General features: G+C 31.2%; 4 protein-coding genes across 5 annotated transcripts; 2 read left to right on the forward strand and 2 right to left on the reverse strand.

The window, feature by feature from the left end:
* The first annotated feature begins 1,297 nt into the window (after window positions 1-1,297).
* On the forward strand, window positions 1,298-3,620 carry LOC107168118 (Tetraspan membrane protein in hair cell stereocilia). Of its 2 annotated transcripts, XR_001506191.2 has the most exons (4): window positions 1,298-2,157; window positions 2,238-2,480; window positions 2,548-2,810; window positions 3,405-3,620. XR_001506191.2 is itself a non-coding variant. In XM_015517418.2 (3 exons), the coding sequence occupies exons 1-3, from the start codon at window positions 1,740-1,742 to the stop codon at window positions 2,757-2,759; spliced, it is 873 nt and encodes a 290-aa protein (XP_015372904.1). In that variant the 5' UTR covers window positions 1,298-1,739; the 3' UTR covers window positions 2,760-2,932. The 2 variants fall into 2 exon arrangements, 1 of the variants encoding a protein (XP_015372904.1); XM_015517418.2 differs by lacking the exon at window positions 3,405-3,620 and having other exon boundaries at window positions 2,548-2,932.
* Window positions 3,621-7,247: 3,627 nt separating this feature from the next.
* On the reverse strand, window positions 7,248-9,252 carry LOC149054410 (proteasome subunit alpha type-5-like). The gene is made up of 7 exons (XM_089230253.1): window positions 9,095-9,252; window positions 8,466-8,556; window positions 8,218-8,371; window positions 7,953-8,131; window positions 7,707-7,868; window positions 7,470-7,616; window positions 7,248-7,405 (listed from the first exon to the last, which is right to left on the reverse strand). The coding sequence occupies exons 2-7, from the start codon at window positions 8,532-8,534 to the stop codon at window positions 7,328-7,330; spliced, it is 789 nt and encodes a 262-aa protein (XP_089086379.1). The 5' UTR covers window positions 8,535-8,556; window positions 9,095-9,252; the 3' UTR covers window positions 7,248-7,327.
* A 1,905-nt stretch (window positions 9,253-11,157) lies between these two features.
* On the reverse strand, window positions 11,158-15,277 carry LOC149054411 (uncharacterized). The gene is made up of 14 exons (XM_089230288.1): window positions 14,987-15,277; window positions 14,778-14,918; window positions 14,624-14,710; window positions 14,337-14,535; window positions 14,085-14,274; window positions 13,531-13,905; window positions 13,078-13,463; window positions 12,891-13,012; window positions 12,670-12,807; window positions 12,439-12,591; window positions 12,158-12,373; window positions 11,689-11,895; window positions 11,444-11,582; window positions 11,158-11,369 (listed from the first exon to the last, which is right to left on the reverse strand). Exons 1-14 carry the CDS (start codon window positions 15,182-15,184, stop codon window positions 11,158-11,160), a joined length of 2,763 nt encoding a protein of 920 aa, XP_089086414.1. The 5' UTR covers window positions 15,185-15,277.
* A 4,594-nt stretch (window positions 15,278-19,871) lies between these two features.
* Window positions 19,872-22,082, forward strand: LOC149054412 (uncharacterized). The gene has a single exon (XM_089230290.1). The coding sequence runs from the start codon at window positions 19,872-19,874 to the stop codon at window positions 22,080-22,082; it is 2,211 nt and encodes a 736-aa protein (XP_089086416.1).
* The last annotated feature ends 288 nt before the right edge of the window (window positions 22,083-22,370 follow it).

Here is a 22,370-nt window from a genome sequence, read left to right on the forward strand (position 1 = left end):
CAGTATAACAATATAATATAAGTTTATACGTATATATGCCCGTATGGAGTATGTACGTATCTTTATTAGATAGCCGATACCAGAGTGTAATCATTAATCAATAAGCGCAAAATGTGATCCTAGCTTTACTCTATATTTATAAAACAGAACGCAATACACTAATACTACAACAAAAATATTTGCTAAAATATTGGAGGAAAATAGACACAACTTTAGTCGAAAATAATGTGGAGGAAAATGGAAACCAACCCTTTTTTTTGTGGAGGAAAATGGTCATTGGAGGAAAATGGTATCTCGTTTTTGGGGGAAAATGGAACCGCCCACATAATGCGTATATGACGTACATTGCATATAGAAACAAATATTTATTATTTATTGACAAAGAAAAGTGAAAACATTATTTTAGCCTGCAGTGTGTAGTAAACACAAGCAAATTGTTTAGGTACACACTAATGATTTATCACGTTACTATGTTACAAACATACAATATGCAGGTTTTGTATACGAATCCGGAAACTCTATTGTGGGATCACTTTGTACGAAGTTTAGAGTTGTAGCTTGTAGGAAACAGTTAATAAGTAATAGCTCTCTGTTGAGTTATAAATCTGTATGATCGATAAACCTCAGATAAGTTTGAAAATGTTGGTTTATTTCCATTTGTCGAAATATTAACTACGAGTCTCTATTAGTGACGGAGAATGGAGATGCTTAATTTTGCGCTTTACGCATGCGTCAGGTGAACCGTTTCATATTGTGTTATTTGTTTATGCTTAAATATATTAGGTAATTTTAAATTTATTTCCTGAAGAATATAGATAGCTAGGCGACATTTCTCTTCACGCATACGCACATTAAGCTTCTTAACCCCGTTTGTCAGAGACAAATCATATTTACATTTAAAAAAAAATGATTTTTTATTTCATTTTTTTGTTTCTATGTAATGTTTTGAAGAATTTGAAGTTATTATTATAATATGTAATAGTCTTTAATAATAATCATATATTATTAGAAATTAGTTAAATTATAAACAAATTCATAAATTTCGACATTGTTTATTATATAAAAAAAATCGTTCGTAAGTCCTAACAACACTCATAAAGTCATAAACCTCTAGGACTATTACTAGGTAATCTATTTAAAACTATTATGAAGCGTTTCTTCCATGACATTTCTTATCAAAACTACTATTATTTTTTTGCCATGTCTTCGACGAAATCAATTATCAAACTCTTAACTTCCTATATGGTATAATATACTATATAGGCATATAGATACATAGATATTATCTATGTATAGTTACTACTGTTTCTAGGCTAGCATAGCATAATATTATAGACGTAACCACTTGTACACTTCTTTGTTCTTTAGTAATTCAGTGTCAGTCTACCTCTACTATAGTACTATGTGGTACTACATTAAGTACTAAACTACTAACTAGTAGTCGTAGTCAACTTACTACTTGGTGAGTTTCGTCCCCACCGTTATTATGTCTAACGATATTGTATGTATTGTGAGAAAATAAGTGGGTCTCGTCTCTGGGTGCCGAGTATATTTCTTCTCAGTCCATTATAATCTAGGCAATTATTGAAATTCACTGAAACGAGACGACAACTGGAGTACTGGACCATTCAATTTCTGCTTGAATCGTTTTCCGTAACGGTGAGTCCTACTAGGCAGTAACGATGTGTTTGCTATAAATCTACTTACATTTCGTTACCCGATTGGAATCTGTTTGAGAAATGGGTTCCAAAATCGAATATGTGGACTCCTCACAAATGTACGCCACAAATTATGTGCGTAACTCCAAAGCGGTTGGCGTATTGTGGGGTATATTTACAGTTTGCTACGCAATAATTGTAGCTGTGGCCTTCATCACTCCAGAATGGATAGGCGACACTACAACATCTGAAAATCCTGCTCGGTTCGGTCTATGGAGCAGCTGTTACTTCGGCAATGGTGTGACGACTGCTGTTGAGGACTGTCAGGGAAAACTAGAAGACGTGTCCAATATACCAAGTATAGCCATAAGAGTGGCGGCTATTTTTGGCAGTGTGTCAGTTTGCATTGCTATAATAATTGTGGTAATGTTATTGTTGTTCTTCTTATTTCAATCGACAACAGTTTACCTTATTTGTGGATGGCTACACATTTTATCAGGTATGCAATTCTTTTATTATATTTTCTGAGCTACTAATTATTATGATATGTTTTTCATTGAAATGCTATTTAATATTTAGCTGGGTGTCTGATCGTGTCCATTGTTGTTTTTCCAATGGGGTGGGATTCATCACATATTCAAAAAACATGTGGTCCAGAGGCTAAAAGCTATAGTCTTGGTGACTGTAATTTCCGTTGGGCATATTTATTAGCAGTCATTGCAAGTGTGGATGCACTTATTTTATCAGCTTTGGCTTTTATTTTAGCCACTAGGCATATAAAACTTCAACCAGAACCTTTATATGCATCTACATTGCGCAAAGGTACTTTGTTTATGTTTTAATAATTTAGGTAAATAAAAAAAATATTAATACATTTTTTTTTCTATAGGTGAGCTCAATGGTGGGTATTTAGGTGACAGTAGTGCATCAATGGCTGGTTCTAGGAAGTCATTGAATTTGCAACCAGTTATGTTGATGCCACAGCCAATGATGGACCAAGATCGGTTTTCTGAATTTTCGAATAGGACGGGTCGCTCTCATAAAGGTGCCATGTACCGACCAGAGTATGCTTCATCTAGTATTCATAATTTTCAACTCTGAAGAATTTTTAGAAAAAAATATGATACTTTAGTATAAGGAAAATAAAACAGGGTAAAACCATTATTACATATTTTTATGTATAATAAATTATTATTTTGAAAGATTTTAGCGATTAAATAACATTATAATGTTGATATGAAAGTATTAACATTGTTGATATATATATATTCAAAGTATTAGAATGGTGACTATATTTTTTTAAATATCAGAATTTTAAAATGTTGGCCATATCTGGACATTATAAATTTTTATTTTATTTATGTTTAAAATGCATAAGCAATGCTTGAACGAATTGCTTGCAATTTACTTTTAAACTTTTCCAATAATTTTAACTATTATTATGAATCTCATTATTTTCATTTGTTTGGTTGTTTAAACTAATACTTGAAATGTGAACAATGCATAATATTTTATGTAGTCCATTCAGTTATAAATCATTGTCTCTTTATATTTTTATATTTTTATATGTATATTAATTATGAATAATGTTATTATAACTAGTTTTACTTGATAGAAAATAAAATACTATACTTGTTAGTAATTAAAATCATTTGTATATTTTAATTGTTGTTCCGATTAGATATGTTAACTTTTATGGTCAATAGAATAGGTGTTAGATAAATATTTTGATCATTCTGCTTGCAGTTTTTTCTATACCAATTATGTGGTGGCATCATGTTGCAAAGAATTAGAAACCATTCTGTCAACGCCAATTTGCCAGTACCAGAGGCATAGATGTGTGCAGTGGGCTAGGTGGACCATGGCCATCCTGCGAACCGTACTGTACTTGTTATACATATTACGACCTGATAAAATTTTATTTATTGTATTTATTTATTATACTTCAATGATAATAATTAATCGAATTGATAAAATATCTTAAAGTATTTAAATCATAATTGGTTTATCTCATACTGCCAAAGAGGTCTGTCCACGCCTAAGACCAGAGGGTATTGCTCATTGAGTGATTAAGTTGAATATTGATTTTTTTATGATTCAAACTGTTTAGCCATACCCAGCAGAAACTCTAGCACTATGGCAGAGGTTCTCAATGTAGGCAATGCTGCTTCTCAGGATGAGTTAGCCAATTAGTAATTTATGTTATTTTAAATTGTAAACTTATGCGCAATGTTATTGATACACTGTCTAAAAGTTAACAGTCTATCATGTGTAACTCTTTAGTACTTAGACGATGGATAGTATTCAAGTTTTTGCTACCAAATTAAATTTGAGGTCAGTATTTTCCATTCAGTTGTGTAAGTAGAATTTCGTTACTAGTTATATCCAGGGGGTGTTTAGGGGGTTGTAACTCCCCCCGAAAATTTTTCAATATTTAATGTATGATTATTGATCATAATAAAAACACACAAAATTTAAAAAAATTTAATGTTACATTTTTTCTAACCTCTCTCAAAAAAAAAATTTGTGGTTCTTTATATAGAACCTGTTTTACCTATATAAGCTGATTTGGGATAATTACCTTTAGCGATAATCTTACAATGATTTAATTTTGTTTTACAAATTATAGAAATGTATCTTGTTTGTAGTGCTTGTATATTATACCATATGATAATAATATTAGAAATTTTTACATAAAAAATAAAAATTCTAGTTGAACATTTACAAAATCATAGTGTTACCTAACTGTTCCTAAATTATTTTCTAAAATAGTAAATAACATTCCTACGAAATTATGTTATCTATTACTTTCAAATAATTAACATGGTTTTAAACAATACAGATCAACGGTTATAAACTTAACTTGAGCATATTCAAACAATCGATCTTACAGTAATTTAATAGTCACTCAAAAACCGATGTTATTTATTACAGATATCAGGGGCGAACGCAGGAAAAAATTTCGGTGGGGGGGGGGGGTTTGAAAAAATTTAAAGTAGGTATTCATAAATATCATATTATTCATACTGTATTACACTTTTCTATATTTTATTTTAGTCATTTATACTATATACATAAATACATAATACATATATAATATACATATTACATAATAATATAATATCATAGATAATAATTAATAACTAATTATTACAATTTGTAGGTTAGTTGTTGGAATTTCCGGTAGACGGCAATATTACACTCGCCGTCTGTCTACATTACGTACATCATCGTATTGACGGCCTTCGATGTTGATCAGTTATTAATAAGTATAAGTTATAACATACTGTCATACTCACTTCGAAACTGCATTATTATACATTTTATTGGTGATTTTACTGTATCTATTAATTTCCAAACTACGGGAGAAAGGAAACTTTTATAAATTTTATTTATTAACTAATAATTTATTTTATTTTTTTTGAAATTTTATTAGTAATACACTAATACATTTGTTGGTCAGATAATTTATTTTTTGTACCTACTATTTCGGGGGAAACCCCTAACCCCTAATTATTTTCTTAAGTAAGTATTAGTTCATCAAAAGTATCTACAGTAAATGACCTTGGAGTCTGGCTTAACTTTCTTTTAATGACCATATACATTTATAAGAAACAAAGCATTTGCGAAATGAGGTTTTTTAAAACGCACATGTGCACACTTTAGGGATCAATTTGCATAACTCTATATCAGTCTATTGTTCGTTCTTATTTTGATTATGCATTACTTATTTGGAATCCATATTTAAAAATTAACATACCAAGTTAAGTATAATTTTATTAATTTCTTATATTATCAATGTTTTGTCTATAAACTCCACATTCAGGCTACGAAGTGGAATCAAACATTTTTAACATATTTACGCTTGAAAACCTTTTTCTTAAAATAAAACTAAAAATTTTTACACAAAATAATATGATTGATTGCACTAAAATACTTTAAAATATACATTTCAAAATAAATTCCATTTACTGTCGGGAAAAAATAAAGCTTATTTTATACAAAAAAATTTAACCACGTCAAATATGTCTAATTCACCATCAAATATTCTAATGTCGGCTAGGAATTATGTTGAAAGTATTGATTTTTTTACACATCTTTAATAGAATTTTTTGTTCAAGTATTAAGATAAATAAAATGAACTCTTGTTTTTATTTTTATTATTAATTTATTTATGTTTTTTCAGATATTTTTTGTATACCTTTTGATTAGATTGTAATAAATTTGAAGATTAGTATATAGGAATTTATCATACACTCTTACTTATATATATTGTATAATATTTTATTATATTTTTAAAATTTAATTGGAATTATATTTCCATTAATAAAGATTATTATTATTAAGTATCACATTTTTTTCATGATCATATTTAATTCAGTTCATCAATTTTTTTTTTTTTTTTTTGACATAAACTTGTTTCATAATACAGGAAGTTATTTTATATTTATTTATTGAAACATTATATTTAAGTTTATTCTTTATATAAGTTAATTTTCCTTAAGTTTCAATATTACATTTGAAGTTTAATTAAAATTTGAATCTAAGTTTATCATTGTATATATAAACTGCTGTGTTTATGGCTTATTCACACATTTTGAACTTTTTGGGGATTGGCATGTATTAATAGGCATAAATTCTCTAATTAAAATAAAAAAATAATATATTACCATAACTTTGTATACACTTTAAGTAAACTGTAGTTACGATATGCCAATCTCATAGTTTTGGTGCCAAGAAATAAAGAATTTAAAATTGATCATGAAATTGTAATAAAATAATAGTTTTTTCTATAAATGGGATCAATAGAGGATAATAAATTAAAAGTTGCAATACATAATTTACAATTTATGCAAGTAAATATGATTAAAAACCAAAACGGAACATTTATTTTGTTATATAAAAAGATATCTTCATCAGTTTGATTTTAGTTTTTAATAAGATAAATAATTTAAGAATAGAAAGAAAAATCGAGAAAGTTTAATTTTGTTGTTATAAATAAATATTTATCTCTGTTGAACAATCTTTTTTAAATGACATTGACTTGTTTAAAAGAAATTAATTGATTAATACTATATTTAAGAATTATCATAAATTCCAACATTCTTAAGAGGACGCCACACCCGCATGTGTTGTCTTCGTCGTACAAGTGCGTAGCATAGCAAATTTTACGCTCAGCAGATCACGTTTATCTCCGTTATTTTAAAATTTAGAGTGAATTGACCTATTATAAAAACTAAAGGCAAGATTATTACCGAGTGCATCTCATAGGCTTTTTATTATATTTTAATTTTAAAGCGAGTTATGAGTATTTTAAAATTGTAAATAATTTTTATATCCAAAAATACTCATAACTCGGCTTAAAATGAAAATATAATAAAAAGCCTATGAGATGCACTCGGTAATAATCTTGCCTTTAGTTTTTATAATAGGTCAATTCACTCTAAATTTTAAAATAACGGAGATAAACGTGATCTGCTGAGCGTAAAATTTGCTATGCTACGCACTTGTACGACGGAGACAACACATGCGGGTTTGGCGTCCTCTTAAGCTGAAAAATAAAAGCAAGAATTTTTAAAACAAATCATATGAAAATTAGTAAATTTATAATTTTTCACCAAAGTTACATAAACCAATGATATATGATTAAATTATGACAAAAATTTGTTTTAGGCAACTGTTCCAGAAACAGCAGCTGATGAACTAGCCTTGGTTTCCTCTGGGAAAGGTACAAGCTTATCAAACACCTAAAATATCAAAATAATTAATAAAATGGAAAATATATTTTGTTTATAGTGATAAATTACTAACCTCTTGAAGTTCATCTTTATCCAACATGTGGTAAAATTTATCAGGTGTCACAGTTACTATTTCAATATTAGTAGGACTGAGCTTATCTTCCATAACTTGTTTCAATATGTTCAGAATAACATTAATAGCTTCATTTAATCCCATAGACTACAAAATAGAAATGATAAATAAATTAATAATAGTAATTTAATTAGGTAAATATAGTCTTTTTCTTTTAAAATGTATAATAGTATGTACTTTGTGATATTTTTCTTGTAATGTCTGTTGGGCACCTTCACTACCTGATCCAATAGCTTTAGCATTGTACTGGACATATGTACCTGATGGATCCAAATGAAATAATTGTGGACCATTATTATCAATACCTGCAAACATAATTGCGACACCAAATGGACGACTCTGAAAGTAAAAAAGAGTAATTTATATTAATATAGCTGATAACAAATACTCATTTAAATAATGCTTTGATGATTTATTTTTTACCATTGCTGGTTCTTTGCTATCATAATCTCCACTGAATTGTATAGCTAGATTAGATACAGCTTGTGCAACAGATTCAACACTCATTTGTTCGTTGTATGTAAACCAATGGTTTTGTGACTCAGCTCTAGCTCTTTCAACCATTGTACGGGAGTCTGCAATCAATCCACTAACTGCGCAACCTGAAAGTTATCCAGTATATTTTGTATAATAGTATAATAATCTACTAGTAATTCCTTGAGGTATAGTTTTCAAGTTTTCTACATACCGATGTGCTTATCAACTTCAAAGATCTTTTCAATCTTGCTAGTGATCATTAGCGGTGAAGTAATTCGTTTCTCTACACCTAATACTACTCCTTCAGGTGTACAAATGCCAATGGCCGTGGAACCCAATTTTATTGCCTCAATCGCATATTCCACCTAAAAAATGAGACCAATATTGATTATTTAGAGTAACAAGGTTATAGTTATTATACTATATTCCAAATTGTTTAAATTAGAATTAAATTTATACCTGAAATAGTCTGCCTTCAGGAGAGAATGTGTTTACTCCTCTATCGTATTCTGAACGTGTTAAGAACATAATTTAAAGCTTGAAAATATGCCTAGATTTTAAATAAACAAATATAATTTATAGTGATCTTATACTAATTTTAATTAAATATATATTTCATATACATAATATTGAAGAATAGTAACATAAAATTAAGTTTTTGTATCAGGTAGATAATATATCACGACATATTATTTACTAGGGACAAATGTTATGAATGTTTACCATTCGCTTTACATATTTCATTATTTATTTTACTTTTTTCATATTAACTGTTTGAAAATAAAAACATTAAGTGCAGGTATAAAAAGCATTTAATAGATACAATTTAAATAAAATATTTTATATTTTTTACCCAGTGTTTTAATATTTAAGCTTTGGCACCTAGTATTTACTTATTATTCCATTCACAGTGCCAATTTAGCAAACAAATCATTTGATTAGAATTTACTATAACATTAATTATAGAAATTGAAATAATTGACATCGTTCGATGCATAGGTAGATAGCTAAAGCTAAATCTTTGTTATTGTGTGACTAATTATTTTTTAGGGCATACACAAATTAAATAATTAAAACATATTGCTTACCTGAATAATTTTAACTAGTAGTTAAAACTAAGATTTTTTTAGAGTTAAAAGAATTTTAAACTTTGTTCAATGCTAAGAATATTATGAAAAATTCAATCGTATATCCGTAGACCGTAATTCGTGTATCGTATGACTTGCAAAAGCGGCTTTAGGTTTAATTTTATTATCATTCAATCACTGACTGTCGTAGTTACGTCGTTGTTTGCGGTGATAACCTAACCTAAAATATCAAAGAGAATACATTTATCATAAAATGCTGATAAGGTCTATGGTCACGATTTAAGATATACAGGTTGCACATCGTCAACTGATAAGGTGAAATACGAAATGACTATTGCAATAATTAATGTGTGGCGCTCCAAGCGGAAATATTCCATATAATAAATGTTTTATCAAAGCAATTTTAATAATATTATCAATGACGATAATAAATTCATAAATATTAAATTCATATTTCATATTATTAATAAAAATAAACAGTAAATAGTATAGTCTGCCCTTCCTAATAAATGTTAAACATATTTTAACGCTTATAAGTTATAAGTATTCATTATATATATGCCAATTAACAAACAATATGTGAAAAGTACATAATACTATTGGATTCAAAACATATTAAGTAATATAAGGAATAAGCAGAGCCCAATTTAGGAATTTTGGGGCCCGGGTCAAATTTTTTAATGGGGCCCCAAAATTAATTATTATCTAAATTTTAAATAATCAACTTAAATTATAAATGTAGTCTTTATGCTATATAGATTTGTTATATTCAATTTATTTAAGATTATAAATCAATTATACCATAATAATAATATATTCCTAATTTTAAAACTGAAGATCGACATATTTTTATTTATTTGCATTTTTTTATACTAGAACATAAAGTTCATACAATATAATGTATCGTGTATACTACACTTTTATCGCGATCGACCAACAGTCCAATAAAGATCGACTGATTGGTGACGCTTCTTAATTCCTGATTTTGATTTGTAAAAGTTTTTTAACAATTTAGAAAAAAAGTTGACAATACATTTGGTTTTGGTTATTTTCGATTGAATATTTGTAAAAAATTTGGAACGGTCGCGACGTTTAGACGCTGTTTGTAAAACCGTTTTGACGCAGCGTTTGAATGCCGCGTCTAGTGTCGACTAACCGCAAGGTCTAGACGCTGTAAGGAAAACGTACCTTAATTACTTAATAAATATTAATAAAAATGAAACGATGAAATTAAAAATATGAATATAAATAAAGAAATGTAATAAAGTGCTTTTGACCAACTTTATCTTAAAACTTATTAGCTTATGTTATCAATTAGAAAATAATTTATTATAAATTCCATTACGATACCTACGTGACTAACGAAACTACGTAACCAATAATACCATACAATTATTTCAAAATGCCACTTTAATAATTAAATATCAACAGAGGCTCGGGGCCCCAAATAATATCGGGGCCCGGGGCTGCAGCCCCCCTAGCCCCCCCCCCCCCCCCCTAAGTTGGGCTCTGGGAATAAGGATGAATAACTGTATAAACATAAATACTATTAAAAAAAAAAAAAATAGGTATAAACAAGAATTTTAACATTTAACTAATTTAGACAACCTTTTTTTTAGTTTTATTTTTTTTTAGGTTTTTTTGATTTTCTAGATAAGTGTACTGTCTCATTCTCATTGTAATATAATAAGAAAAAATGTTAGTTAACATCTCAACTTTATGCATTGAACAAGAAAATTTAAGCTCAAACTTATTATTAAAGAACTCATTATAAGTAAGTTCAAACACATCATTTGAGTTAGCATGTTTTTCAAAACAAGTTTCCAGATATCTTAGAATTATAAACAAATTGTGATCTGGATGTGTAAGGTATCCTTTACTTTTTGCTTGAACTAAAGCAGCCTCTTGACCTACTGATGACGTATTTAAGTTCTTTAAGCCTTCAATGCAAATTAAGCATTTAGTTTTGTTAACTAAACGCTTTGCTATGTATCTATTAAATGTATTTATATAAATATTAATATATACTACTTTATAAAAGATATTTAGAGGTTTTTAAGTTATTACCCTGCCAAAAAATAGACTACACAATCAAATACTGTTGCATCTGCATAATCATGATCTAACAAAACATCGTCCAAGTCCCAACATCCATCTTCAATAATTACATCAATTTTTTTTTTTAATTCTTCAACTTTTAGTTCTCTCTGAGAAATATTTTCTGGATCACTAATAATATCTTTTAAATCTTGCATTGATATTATTGGTGACGTATCTGAAAGATAGAAAACATCATAATAATATTAAAATATTTCATATTTATATAAAAATAAAATAAATGTTTGAAACCTTCAAGTATACTGCAATTTCCAGACTTAGGAGGTTTGATTGCTGAGTATACAGAGAGCATACGATACAGCTGTAGAAAAGTAGGTGCAGTAGGGTGGTCATTAGGTCCCGATACTTGTCTGAGAATTCCAAAAAACTTCTACCAAAAAAAAACAATTCATTTTTAGAAAATATCAATAGCAATTTATATACATAATTAGTTTATAGTTAGTTTAATATTAAATATATCTTATATTATTATTTACCTCCAAACTGTCTTGATTTAGTTTAGCCGTTAAGACATAAGCAAAATTACATTCATCTAAAAGATAGTTGACTAAATCTAAAGTGGACTTTAACGTTATCTTTAAACCATCACATGTTGTCTGTGTCAAAAAATCTTTTGCGTCAATCAATTTATTTTCTAAATTATTTTCCCAATCATTTAACCATATTATTGCTTGATTTAATACCTAGAATAGATCATAATACATTTATAAAAGTTAAAAATATTAATATGAATAAAATATAATACACATGGTAATATTTTTGTTAAATCATAATTAAATTGTTAAAATTTTTTAGATCCATCATCCAACACAAAAACAAAACAACACTTAACATACTCAGTAAGGAGTAAATAAACAGTTATCTTTTAATTTTTGTTTATGCAAACACCATCTGAATAAAAAATACATTGTTCATAATATAAATTATTCTTTCATTTCTACTTACACAAGCATGCAACACAGACACAACACAAATACAAAAAAAAACCTCTAAGTCTTTGCTATTTTTTTTTATTCCTTCCTTAGGATATCTTCTGTTTAACGCATCAAATATATTGTTCATCATATAAGTAAATTTTATTGTTTCATCAGAATCATTGAAACATTGGAAATTTTTCTGTTTATAAAATTCCATTCCTATAGCCATTGACCTACTAAATATCTAAAAATATTTAAAATTTAAGTAACATTTTAACTATTTGTTTGTTTTATTTATATTAATTATACTTCTGCTGCATATTTGACTTTCATCTTTGAGAGATTGTTTAACTCAAAGTGGTGTTTTGTTAATTTAGGACATACTTTTGTAAGACTGTTACATTCTATTTTGAAAATACTAGAATAATGTTCCCATTTAATTGAAGGTAATGATGGGTTTATCTAAAATAAATATTTGTATGTATGATTACAAATATTTACAAAGTATTTTATTTCAAAATTTATTTAAAATAATTTCACCTTCAACATTTTGTTACTAAATAATCGATTTCTAACAGTTTTTAAAAGATGTGGAGCATCCGAAAACACGTATATCTTTTTAGAATTGTTAAACGGGTTTTGAAAATAATTTTGAAAATTATCTTTTTTAGCTGACACCTACAACAATATCAGTTACATATACATTATATATATAATTTTAAATTTTTAGTTAAATAATTGTATTTTTGTTAAAAATGTACCCCTAAAGTGTTCCACATGGTGCGGTTTGTTGATGCACCATCGCTTGTTACACCAACTACATGCCCACCTGCGTTTTCAATTAACATAATTGTTTTTATTAACAGTTTTGCAATATCAACTCCTGCAAAAATATTTTGTGTATTAATTTTTATAATATTGTATTCAATATGTATTGAAAATAAATACCTTTTACGGGCCCGTGAGATGCAAAAACTGCTATTGGTTGTACTACATTATCGGCTAAGCTCTGCCACATAAAAACCAATCCGTGATTGGCTTTTAGATTTGAGTTTTTATTTGATTTTATTTCATCTCCGTAATCCTCAAGTCTAGAATAGGTAAGGGTTCGACTATTAACACTAAGACTTTCCCTTAAAAACATTTCATCCAACAGCAGAATTCCTATTTTTTGATTCTCAGTTTTAGCTGAAAATTTTTTTTGTAATAATTTGAACAAATTTGGATCAAAACCACATCCTATTTTCACAGCTAGTAAATGTTTCCTTATTGAGTTGACACATGGCAAGGGTAATATATTCTGTTCTCTTAAGAATTTATAACCACTAGGTGATCTATAATTAATATTATGAAATTAAAAAATATAGTTTCTGCAAAATAGGAATAAAAGTATAATCCTACCTAATTTGAAATAACAGACATAGTAGCATCCAGTTTTCACTGTATTTCCGATTCTTAGGATTTTTCATTTTTGCAGCATTAAATATTTCTTGGATTAGTTTTGTCTGGCACTCAGGTATATTGGAAGCATTTAGCATATTATTAAGACTGGAATCTGAAATGTCTTTCATCTTGTTTTGAATTTCAATCAAATCTCGTTGTAAACGAGCAATTTTTAGAGACGCTCTTGAATATTTCTGTTTAATAACATATTTAACTTTTTTTAGCTGCTTGATTGTTTTCTTTTTATTTGGAGAAAAATATGGTCTTTTAGATTTTCGAGATTCTTTGTTCTTAATAATATACAACAAACGTCTGCACCACAAACATATATTACTGAAACATTAAAATTATAAAATTTATAAATTTATATTAAATATAGTTTAAACATAAATTAAATTTGGAATTAATATAAGATTAAAATAGTTACCTAGATCTAGAGAATTGTCCATTAGTTAGTATTTGTGTACAGCTTGAGTGGTGCCACTGATCAAACAGTTTCTCACATTTAGGACCTAATGTTGATTGTATGACGTATGTCACCATATTTTTTTATTGATCCCACACCCTGACATAGTATAGCACTGTCTAATAATTTCAATACATTTTCTATATCATCCATACATTCAGGTATATAATTTTGTGAAAGCCCTAGTTTAGTTTTTGCAACTTCTTTACCATTTACTTGTATAAATATGTTTAAATCTATAATTACCAGTTTCAAAATAATGAGTATTAGTTTAAAAATTGTAAGTCCACAAATTTACCTTCAATTAGTACCAGTTGTTTCTCCAATGATCTAAATAAATCTTCTTTAAATTCACCAAGCTTAAAAAATCCAATTATTTCACCAATTCCCAGTTTATGACTGTTATTGAAAAACCATTTGTATGGAATGTTGATGAAATTAATATTCTGTCGAGCTAATTTAAAAAATTCTAAATTGTTTGAACTTTTTGAAGATATCTAAACCCAAAAGCAAGTACATAATAACTAATAAGTTATATTAATTGAGCAGAATACTAAATGTATGTAAAGTATTTTGGAATTTAACCTTATTAATTTCTGTTGGGGCAGTATTAGTAGGAGATTTTGCAGTATAGCAATAATCTTGTGCTACACTATAAGCATCTTCAGATATCTAAAAAAAGTATTTATCTATTATAAAAAAAATAATAGTCAATGAGTCTAAATGAAAATAGTAATACCTTCATTTTTTTTGGTGATGGACCACTTAGTTCATCGATGTTACAATTTTGTAAGTCCAAACTTGTACTATCGACACTTTCAGTGAAATTAATATTTTTTGGAATTGCTCCTGGACGAAGTTTTGATCTTTTGCGACATATCTGTCGAGAAAGAAAGGTTGTTAATAATTATAATATTGAGCATTTATTAATAAAATAAAATAACTTACAATATATTTATTTATACCTTGACCAGATTCCCATGTTTTTATAATATCATCAGTCTCAAAATGTAATTCGCAAATTCTTGAACTTGGATTTAATTGTAAGCCAATCGATTGTTCCCACAGATACAACAAAGTTTCATCTTTAGGAACTAAGAAGGTACTTTTATTTTTTGTTTTACATGAAGGAACACAGCAAGTCATTTTAAACAATAACACTTGACACTAGTGCAAGCTACTAGAATACCGATTCACGATTAATGATAAATATTATGAATACCGAAATACTCATGAACATGCGGTTAAAGATATACTATATCATAAAATCAAAATTAAAATTTATAAAAAGGCGGTAAAATATAAAATATATTATATTATCTATATTACCTTCTTATCATAATAATATGTAATATAGTTTAAAATTAGTTCTAAATTTCGTCACATGGGCGCCACTGGTTAATTATTAACAGCTGATTTTTATAGTCACTTTGTAAATCAGTCTGGAAGTGGTTTACTATAGGCACCTATAGGGCGATGTGCAACCTGTATATCTTTAATCGTGGCACATACACACCGTAAATGGTGCGCTTAAATGTTGGATTTAAACAGCTGATCAACTATGCGAGAAAAGCTACTAACGCTCCAAGCGTGGATTAAATCAACCAACAACCTGATAGTAAACCTATTCAAACAAATATTTTAGGCGGGCTTTAGAATTTGTAATTTGTATGTATAATATTTATTATATAAATATAGAATTTATAATTATCAGATATTAATGTTTATATTTTTTATTATACACTTCCTGATTCCTATATCCTATACCAACATTTATGTTTATTATTTAGATAATAAAAGATATTTCATAATTCTCTTGTTTTCTAAATCTAGTTTTTTATTTGAGTATCTATTTAAAAACATTATTATGGTGTCAAATAAATGCTGTGTAAATGGGTGTCACGAAAGTTCCAAAACAAAATTTGGCGTCCCTATTAAAGATATTGCTGTATGGGAAAAATCTTTAGGTACACAACTGACCAGTGTCTCTAGAGTGTGTGCTAAACATTTTAAAAATAGCGACATAATTAATACTTGGGTGTCTGGCAGTGGCAACAATAAATACTCTGTAAGTTTTTAAAGAGCTTAAATAAATTGTTTTATTAAGGGTTAAGTATATTTTTTTTATATATTTGTGACTAGATTTGTTTAAAAAGACCAAGGCTGAAAACTGGAGCTGTACCAATTAATATAATTACTGATCATGAGAAAGTTAGTTATTTTAGTGAATACTTATAAGTTCTCTTAAATGTAAGCTAACAGTTGTATATCTCTTTTAAACTTTTACTAGGTAGTAGATACAACGTTAAACAGTGTAGTTACTCATGACCATAATTATAGCAAATTAACAAAAAAAAAAAGTATTCCTGAAGAATATGAGTATCCTGATGCTAAACGAACTTGTATTTCGATGGTTTGTTTTTCGGTTTTCTATAACTACAGCTTTGTAGGGCTGTCTATAGGTACAAACAAATTACATAAACTTGGAAATTTGTTGATTATTAGGTTACAGAAGACATTGAAAGTGTAAATGAAGTTGTAGTACAAGATGAATCATTATTTAATTCAGTGCTGAGTCAAATTGGCTCCATTGCTCTACCAAAAGGATGGTTTTTTGATATATCAATGGTTGATAATAATTTTCCAGTTGCTGTAACATTCTTTACTTTAAATAAATTTAATAACTGTAGCCAAAGGTATTTAGAAAAACAGTTGATTTTAAGCAAAGGCATGTATTTCATAAAAATTATTGATATTATAAATACACAATTTAAGAATTAAGATATATCTTAAATCGTTAATAACTTAATTGAATAGGTGTTTGAATTTTGATTTTTGAATATTGATATTTGACATTAATTGTTGATAATTTGATATTATTGATAATGATGTTCTTTGTAGTACCAGGATAAATCACTAAAATGCAAAAGCGCTAACTGTTATTCTTGCTATGACAATATCGTTAATTTTAAGCGCACCAAAAAATTAGTTTCGTTGAGTAACCTGTTTATCTTAAATCGTGGTTCCAACACAGATTATATAAAACCAGAAGGTGCACTCAAGATGTATTGATAAGGTGTCGTCACTTGTACGAAATTTTGATTGAAAATTTTACCACAGATAGAAATCACCACCGGGAGCGCTGAATGTCCTATGAAGGCCGATGAATGAACAGTTTTGTACGCCAAAGCCATAGAAAATTGAAAATATATTATGATTTAAGGAATAAAATTCAAGATTTCTGATTTTATATTGTAAATGACTATGACTTGTATGTTCTAAATTATTTGTATGTTTGTATTTAAATACTTTATTTTTTTCAAATACAATTATTAATATTATTAAATATACTGTCATTACTCTTTTAAATTTCCTATTCCAAAAAAAAAAAAAAATGAAAAATGTATGAGTTAATTCACTAAATTATCATACCTACATAAAACTTTCCATATTCAAAAATTTGAGAAGTACTGCTTAAGATTAATCTGTAGAATATCTAAATATACATATATATATTATATATATATTCAAAAATAAAAGTCGAACATGTACAAACATGAACATTGAACAAGCATGTACATTGTACAAATATGCTTAAACTGTAGATATGTCACTTGAAATCATATGCCTATTTGGTTGTCAAAATAATAATTTTACCCTAAACATTATTCACTTTGCACTGTATTCACTTCACAACGTTGAAAATATACCTTTCAAAACATCTAGTTTTTATTATTTTTTTAAAAAATGCCAAACAAATGTTTTGTGCCTGGTTGCAGAACTGGTTATGCTTCTCAAAAAATGTAACTTAGAAGACAAAACCAATTTCATTATTTAAGCCTAAGCGGTAATATTTTTTAATTGTTTTAAAGAAAGTTAAATTTATAATCTATTACTGTTTGAACTTGAGCCGCGCTCGTGGCTAACAGTGTGACCGTCTGGACACTTGTCGTGTCACCCCGTTGGCTGACCGATGTCGAAGTGCGCTTGCGCGGAGCTTTTGGCGACCGGCATCGCTGACCACCGGTTCTCCAGCGGCTCGCTCTCTATTCACCACCGTCGTCCGGTATAGTTGCCGTGACCGGGTGTCGTGCGCCCTTTTTTTTGTGTACTACCTTTTCGTCGTGTGTCGACCGACAAATCCTGTAGTTCTATATATTGTATACGTTAGTCTATCGCAGTGTGTGCCGTATGGATGTCGACGGCCTTATAATTCATAATAAATTATAGTTGCGTCGCGCGTCGATCATTTTTATTATTTTGTATGCGGGTTTGATTCCCAACATCACCCGTCGCACGTAATTACACGTGCCCACAATTTCGTGTGCGTCTATAATAAGTCGCGGGATTATCGTGTGTCTGGTGTATGAGGCACAATATAACGCAGCCGCCGTCAAGAGGTCAACGAGCTCACCATCGCCGAGCCATCTACAACATAATTTGGCTACCTCACGGGACGAACTAACTTCGCACACCATTCGTATCAATCGTCGTGGGATTCCGCCATCATTGCGACTAGCGGTATCGTTACTATTATTATTATTGTATTTTTTGTCATATATATTTTTATTTAGTCTTGCATATTGCGCATTTGTTGTGCCCTTAATTATATTATTTTATTGGTATTATTAGTTATTATTATTATAAAAACGGTCCGAAGAGACGTCTTCGGAGTTGTAACGTATTAACGTATAACATTGTTTGTACTTTAGGTGTAAGACACGTCTGATTATTATATATTCTGTATACCATATTTATTATTTCTTTCTAGTATTAATATTGTCATTCATCCCCAAACACTCCGCGAGTCGTCCAGCAAACTGCTCAAGCAAGTGCTGGCGGCGTAAACATTTGGTAGCAGAGCGTGGTTTTTTCCGTGTCAGTGGGGACCCGGTGAGCGTTGTGCGTGGGTATTGGTAATGTTATTATAGGACAAATTGTATTAGACACTTAATTAGTGAGATCAGCGCACGGTTCCGAGCGTTATCGTAGGCCGCTAGTGCAATTGCCTCGATATCAAGCATTATCGGTATTGCCCTTATAGACGCGCGTTATATATTATTATAGTGTTTATCATCGTGTATATTATAGCGTATAATATTATTATATTATTATAGTATTACATAGGTAGTGTTTTATCTTTTATACTTTATTTCATTTATCATGGTAAACGAGGAGCAGCAGCGGGTAGATCGGTTGACGCGATCGAAATTGTTCGCCGATGCAAAGCGCAAGGCCGCAATATCAGCTATTCGAGCAACACACGCATTATCATTACGTGCGTTAAAGGAGCCTGATATAATTTCTGAATTTTTAATAGCAGCCACTGATTTGGAAAGTCAGTGGGCTCAATTTAAATTGGAAGACGAGTCTTTTTTAGAACATTTAATTAATCTCGGTGAATCGGATGATTATTCGGTGGACTTGCCGGCAGAAGTTCGAGCTCTAATTAATGCGTCGCGTTCAGTCGTAGAAAGGTTGACCCCGAAAGGCGTGGGATACAATTGATTTATCGTACCTTAAATGTCAAGTAGGACCGTCTGTCACCCCGAATAACCAACCGGGTCCGACAAAACAATTGTCTCGACTTCCTGATATTCCGTTGCCCGAATTTGACGGTGATTATCGTTATTGGCCTACTTTCTGTGATGCGTTTGAATCTTTGGTCAATAGTCGCCCCAATATATGTGATATCGACAAATTATATTATTTAAAAGGATGTCTAAAGGGCCGTGCGGCAGATGCTGTGAGAGATATACCATTGTCGGCGGAAAATTACGCATTGGTGCGGTCGACGCTTTCAGATCGATTTTATCGTCCACGGTTAGTGGCTATGTCTTTGGTCGACAAATTGTTAGGCGCTACGCCCGTTAAACAGGAGTCTCTTTCCGAACTTAATAGTTTCATGTGTTCATTTAGTGAAAGTATGTCTCTCCTCAACGCGTTAAAAATTCCAGATTTACGGTCTTTTATTTTATTTTCGGTTGCTTTTCGTTGTTTGCCGGTATCGACGCGCAAATTGTTCGAAACAAGTACGATATCCGATTATCCAACAATCGACGAGCTCATGAAATTTTTGCGAAACCGCGTCGCCGTATTGGAGGTTGTAGGCGAACATCGTGATCACGGCGCCCTCATTGCGCATACAAAATCGACGCCACAACATAGCCACCTCAAAAGGGAAACAAACCGATTAGGGAAGTCGCGGTTTTCGTCCCATCCCACTACGTTAGTTACGACTAAACCGTCTAACTCGACAAATAATAGTTGTCCATGTTGTTCTGGCGCGCATGGTTTAGGGGTATGCGCTAGATTTAAAACGTGGGCTGTTGACGAGCGCTCTCGCTGGACCCGGGAGCATAAATTATGTTTTAACTGCTTTAGCGCCGATCATTGGGCTCCTAAGTGTACTGCCAAGTCGCGATGTCACGACTGTTCTCGTAGGCATCACTCCCTCCTTCACCCGCCGGGGACTGCTACTCATGTTAGCGGGGACGCACAACAGTCGGATGTAGTGTTATGCGCGTCTGCACCACCGCCACAAGTTTCTAAAGCCACGTCGGTATTGTTAGGAACGGCACTATTACATGTACGTGACAGGGCGGGCTCGTGGCAAACCGTACGCGCACTAATTGATTGCGCGTCACAAATTAGTGTAATAACTACCGCGTGCGCCGATCGGCTGGGACTTCGGCGTGATCGATGGACCACACCCGTGACAGGTTTGTCTGGCGTTACAATTATGGATGTTCAGGGCCGTGTCGATTGCGTAATACAGCCGCGATATTCGAACGATCCAGTGTTATCAGTTCAGGCGTGGGTGCTGCATTCAATCACTAATGATCTCCCTAGGAATATATTACCTGCAGGTATAAAAGACCGATTTTCGAATTTAGCGTTGGCCGATCCGTCGTTCCACATTACAGCTCCGGTCGATTTATTGTTGGGGGGTGACGTGTATGCGGCAGTAATGGACGGGCGCAAAATCACGGTTGACAAAAATCTGCCGGTCGCGTTTAGTTCGATTTTTGGCTGGATTTTGATGGGACCAATTTCTGAGGGGGAACTGACGTCATTTCATTCATTCCCGGTGTCCCTTACTATTTCCCTAGAGGGACTCATGCATCGCTTCTGGGAAGTCGAAGAGCCAGAGGTTGCTCCGGAGACCTTTACTGATGATGGGCGATGCGAACAAATTTTCCGAGACGGACACGTGCGTCTGCCGTCCGGTCGTTTTGCCGTGCCACTACCGTTCCGCGCAACCGTTTCCGACCGTACATTTGATCGATCCCGTGAAACAGCAATAAAACGGTTCGAATCGTTAGAACTCAAATTGACCACGGATCCTAAGCTTAAGTCAATGTATAAAGATTTCATGGCCGAATATCTCGCGTTAGGTCATATGTCGGTTGCAACAACCCCCGGGCAATATTATATTCCCCACCATGCTATATGTAAGCATGACGGTGTAGATACGAAAATTAGAGTAGTTTTTGACGCATCCGCGAAAGGTCCCACGGGTATGTCGTTGAATCGCGCGTTGCTTCCCGGGCCCAAATTACAACGCGATATAGTTGATATTTTGATCCGTTTCCGTTTATTTCGCCACGCATTCACGGCGGACATCTGCAAGATGTACCGTCAAATTTTGATTTTACCTGAGTTCCGTACTTATCAACACATATTGTGGCGCGACTCCCCGCTCGATCAACTGATTGATTATGAACTTAATACCGTGACGTATGGAGTAAATTGCGCCCCCTTTCTTGCACTCCGCGTGCTGCGCGCCATAGCCGACAGTGATTGTGAGTCGTTTTTACGAGTTCGCGACGCGTTATGTCACCAAACATACGTTGACGATATTTGTTACGGGGCTGATACCATCACCGATGCGGTCGCTGTCCAATCGGAATTAAATTCAGTACTGGCGCGGTCCGGTCTCGAATTACGAAAATGGTCAAGTAATACCCCGGCTATCTTGCACTTTGCAGGCCGTACCGGCCGAGCATTGCGTGGTAAAATCTACGTCATTCGCCGACGATGATAGCGTAGGCACGAAGGTTCTCGGTATACACTGGTATCCGAATGATGATTATTTTTGTTGTGAACTCAGTTTAGAGGTGTCACCAAAATTCACGAAACGTGGAATTTTGTCACTGACGGCCCAATTTTTCGATCCGTTGGGTTTGTTTGCCCCGGCGATTTTTTTAGCTAAACATATTATCAGTCTTGTTAAGAATACTTTTCAAATGTATTCAGTATACGTATTTAAATACTTGGTGTCAATTGTATTTAAAATACGTATTCGAATACTTCCTTTTAAAAGTATTTG

Source organism: Diuraphis noxia, unplaced genomic scaffold (assembly GCF_037042655.1).
Source record: "Diuraphis noxia isolate RWA-SAM2 unplaced genomic scaffold, SU_Dnox_SAM2 contig0007, whole genome shotgun sequence".
NCBI classification, from domain to species: domain Eukaryota; kingdom Metazoa; phylum Arthropoda; class Insecta; order Hemiptera; family Aphididae; genus Diuraphis; species Diuraphis noxia.

Coding starts and splice junctions, on each gene's coding strand:
- LOC149054410 (XM_089230253.1), bottom strand. CDS start 8,534: ATGTTCTTAACACGTTCAGAATACGATAGAGGAGTAAACACATTCTCT. Junction 8,132..8,217: donor TGAAGTTGATAAGCACATCG/GTATGTAGAAAA, acceptor GATAACTTTCAG/GTTGCGCAGTTAGTGGATTG. Junction 7,406..7,469: donor ATAAAGATGAACTTCAAGAG/GTTAGTAATTTA, acceptor TTGATATTTTAG/GTGTTTGATAAGCTTGTACC.
- LOC107168118 (XM_015517418.2), top strand. CDS start 1,740: ATGGGTTCCAAAATCGAATATGTGGACTCCTCACAAATGTACGCCACA. Junction 2,158..2,237: donor ATGGCTACACATTTTATCAG/GTATGCAATTCT, acceptor TTTAATATTTAG/CTGGGTGTCTGATCGTGTCC. Junction 2,481..2,547: donor TGCATCTACATTGCGCAAAG/GTACTTTGTTTA, acceptor TTTTTTCTATAG/GTGAGCTCAATGGTGGGTAT.
- LOC149054411 (XM_089230288.1), bottom strand. CDS start 15,184: ATGACTTGCTGTGTTCCTTCATGTAAAACAAAAAATAAAAGTACCTTC. Junction 13,464..13,530: donor TGTCTGTTATTTCAAATTAG/GTAGGATTATAC, acceptor TATTAATTATAG/ATCACCTAGTGGTTATAAAT. Junction 12,808..12,890: donor CCATGTGGAACACTTTAGGG/GTACATTTTTAA, acceptor ATATTGTTGTAG/GTGTCAGCTAAAAAAGATAA.
- LOC149054412 (XM_089230290.1), top strand. CDS start 19,872: ATGTCTTTGGTCGACAAATTGTTAGGCGCTACGCCCGTTAAACAGGAG.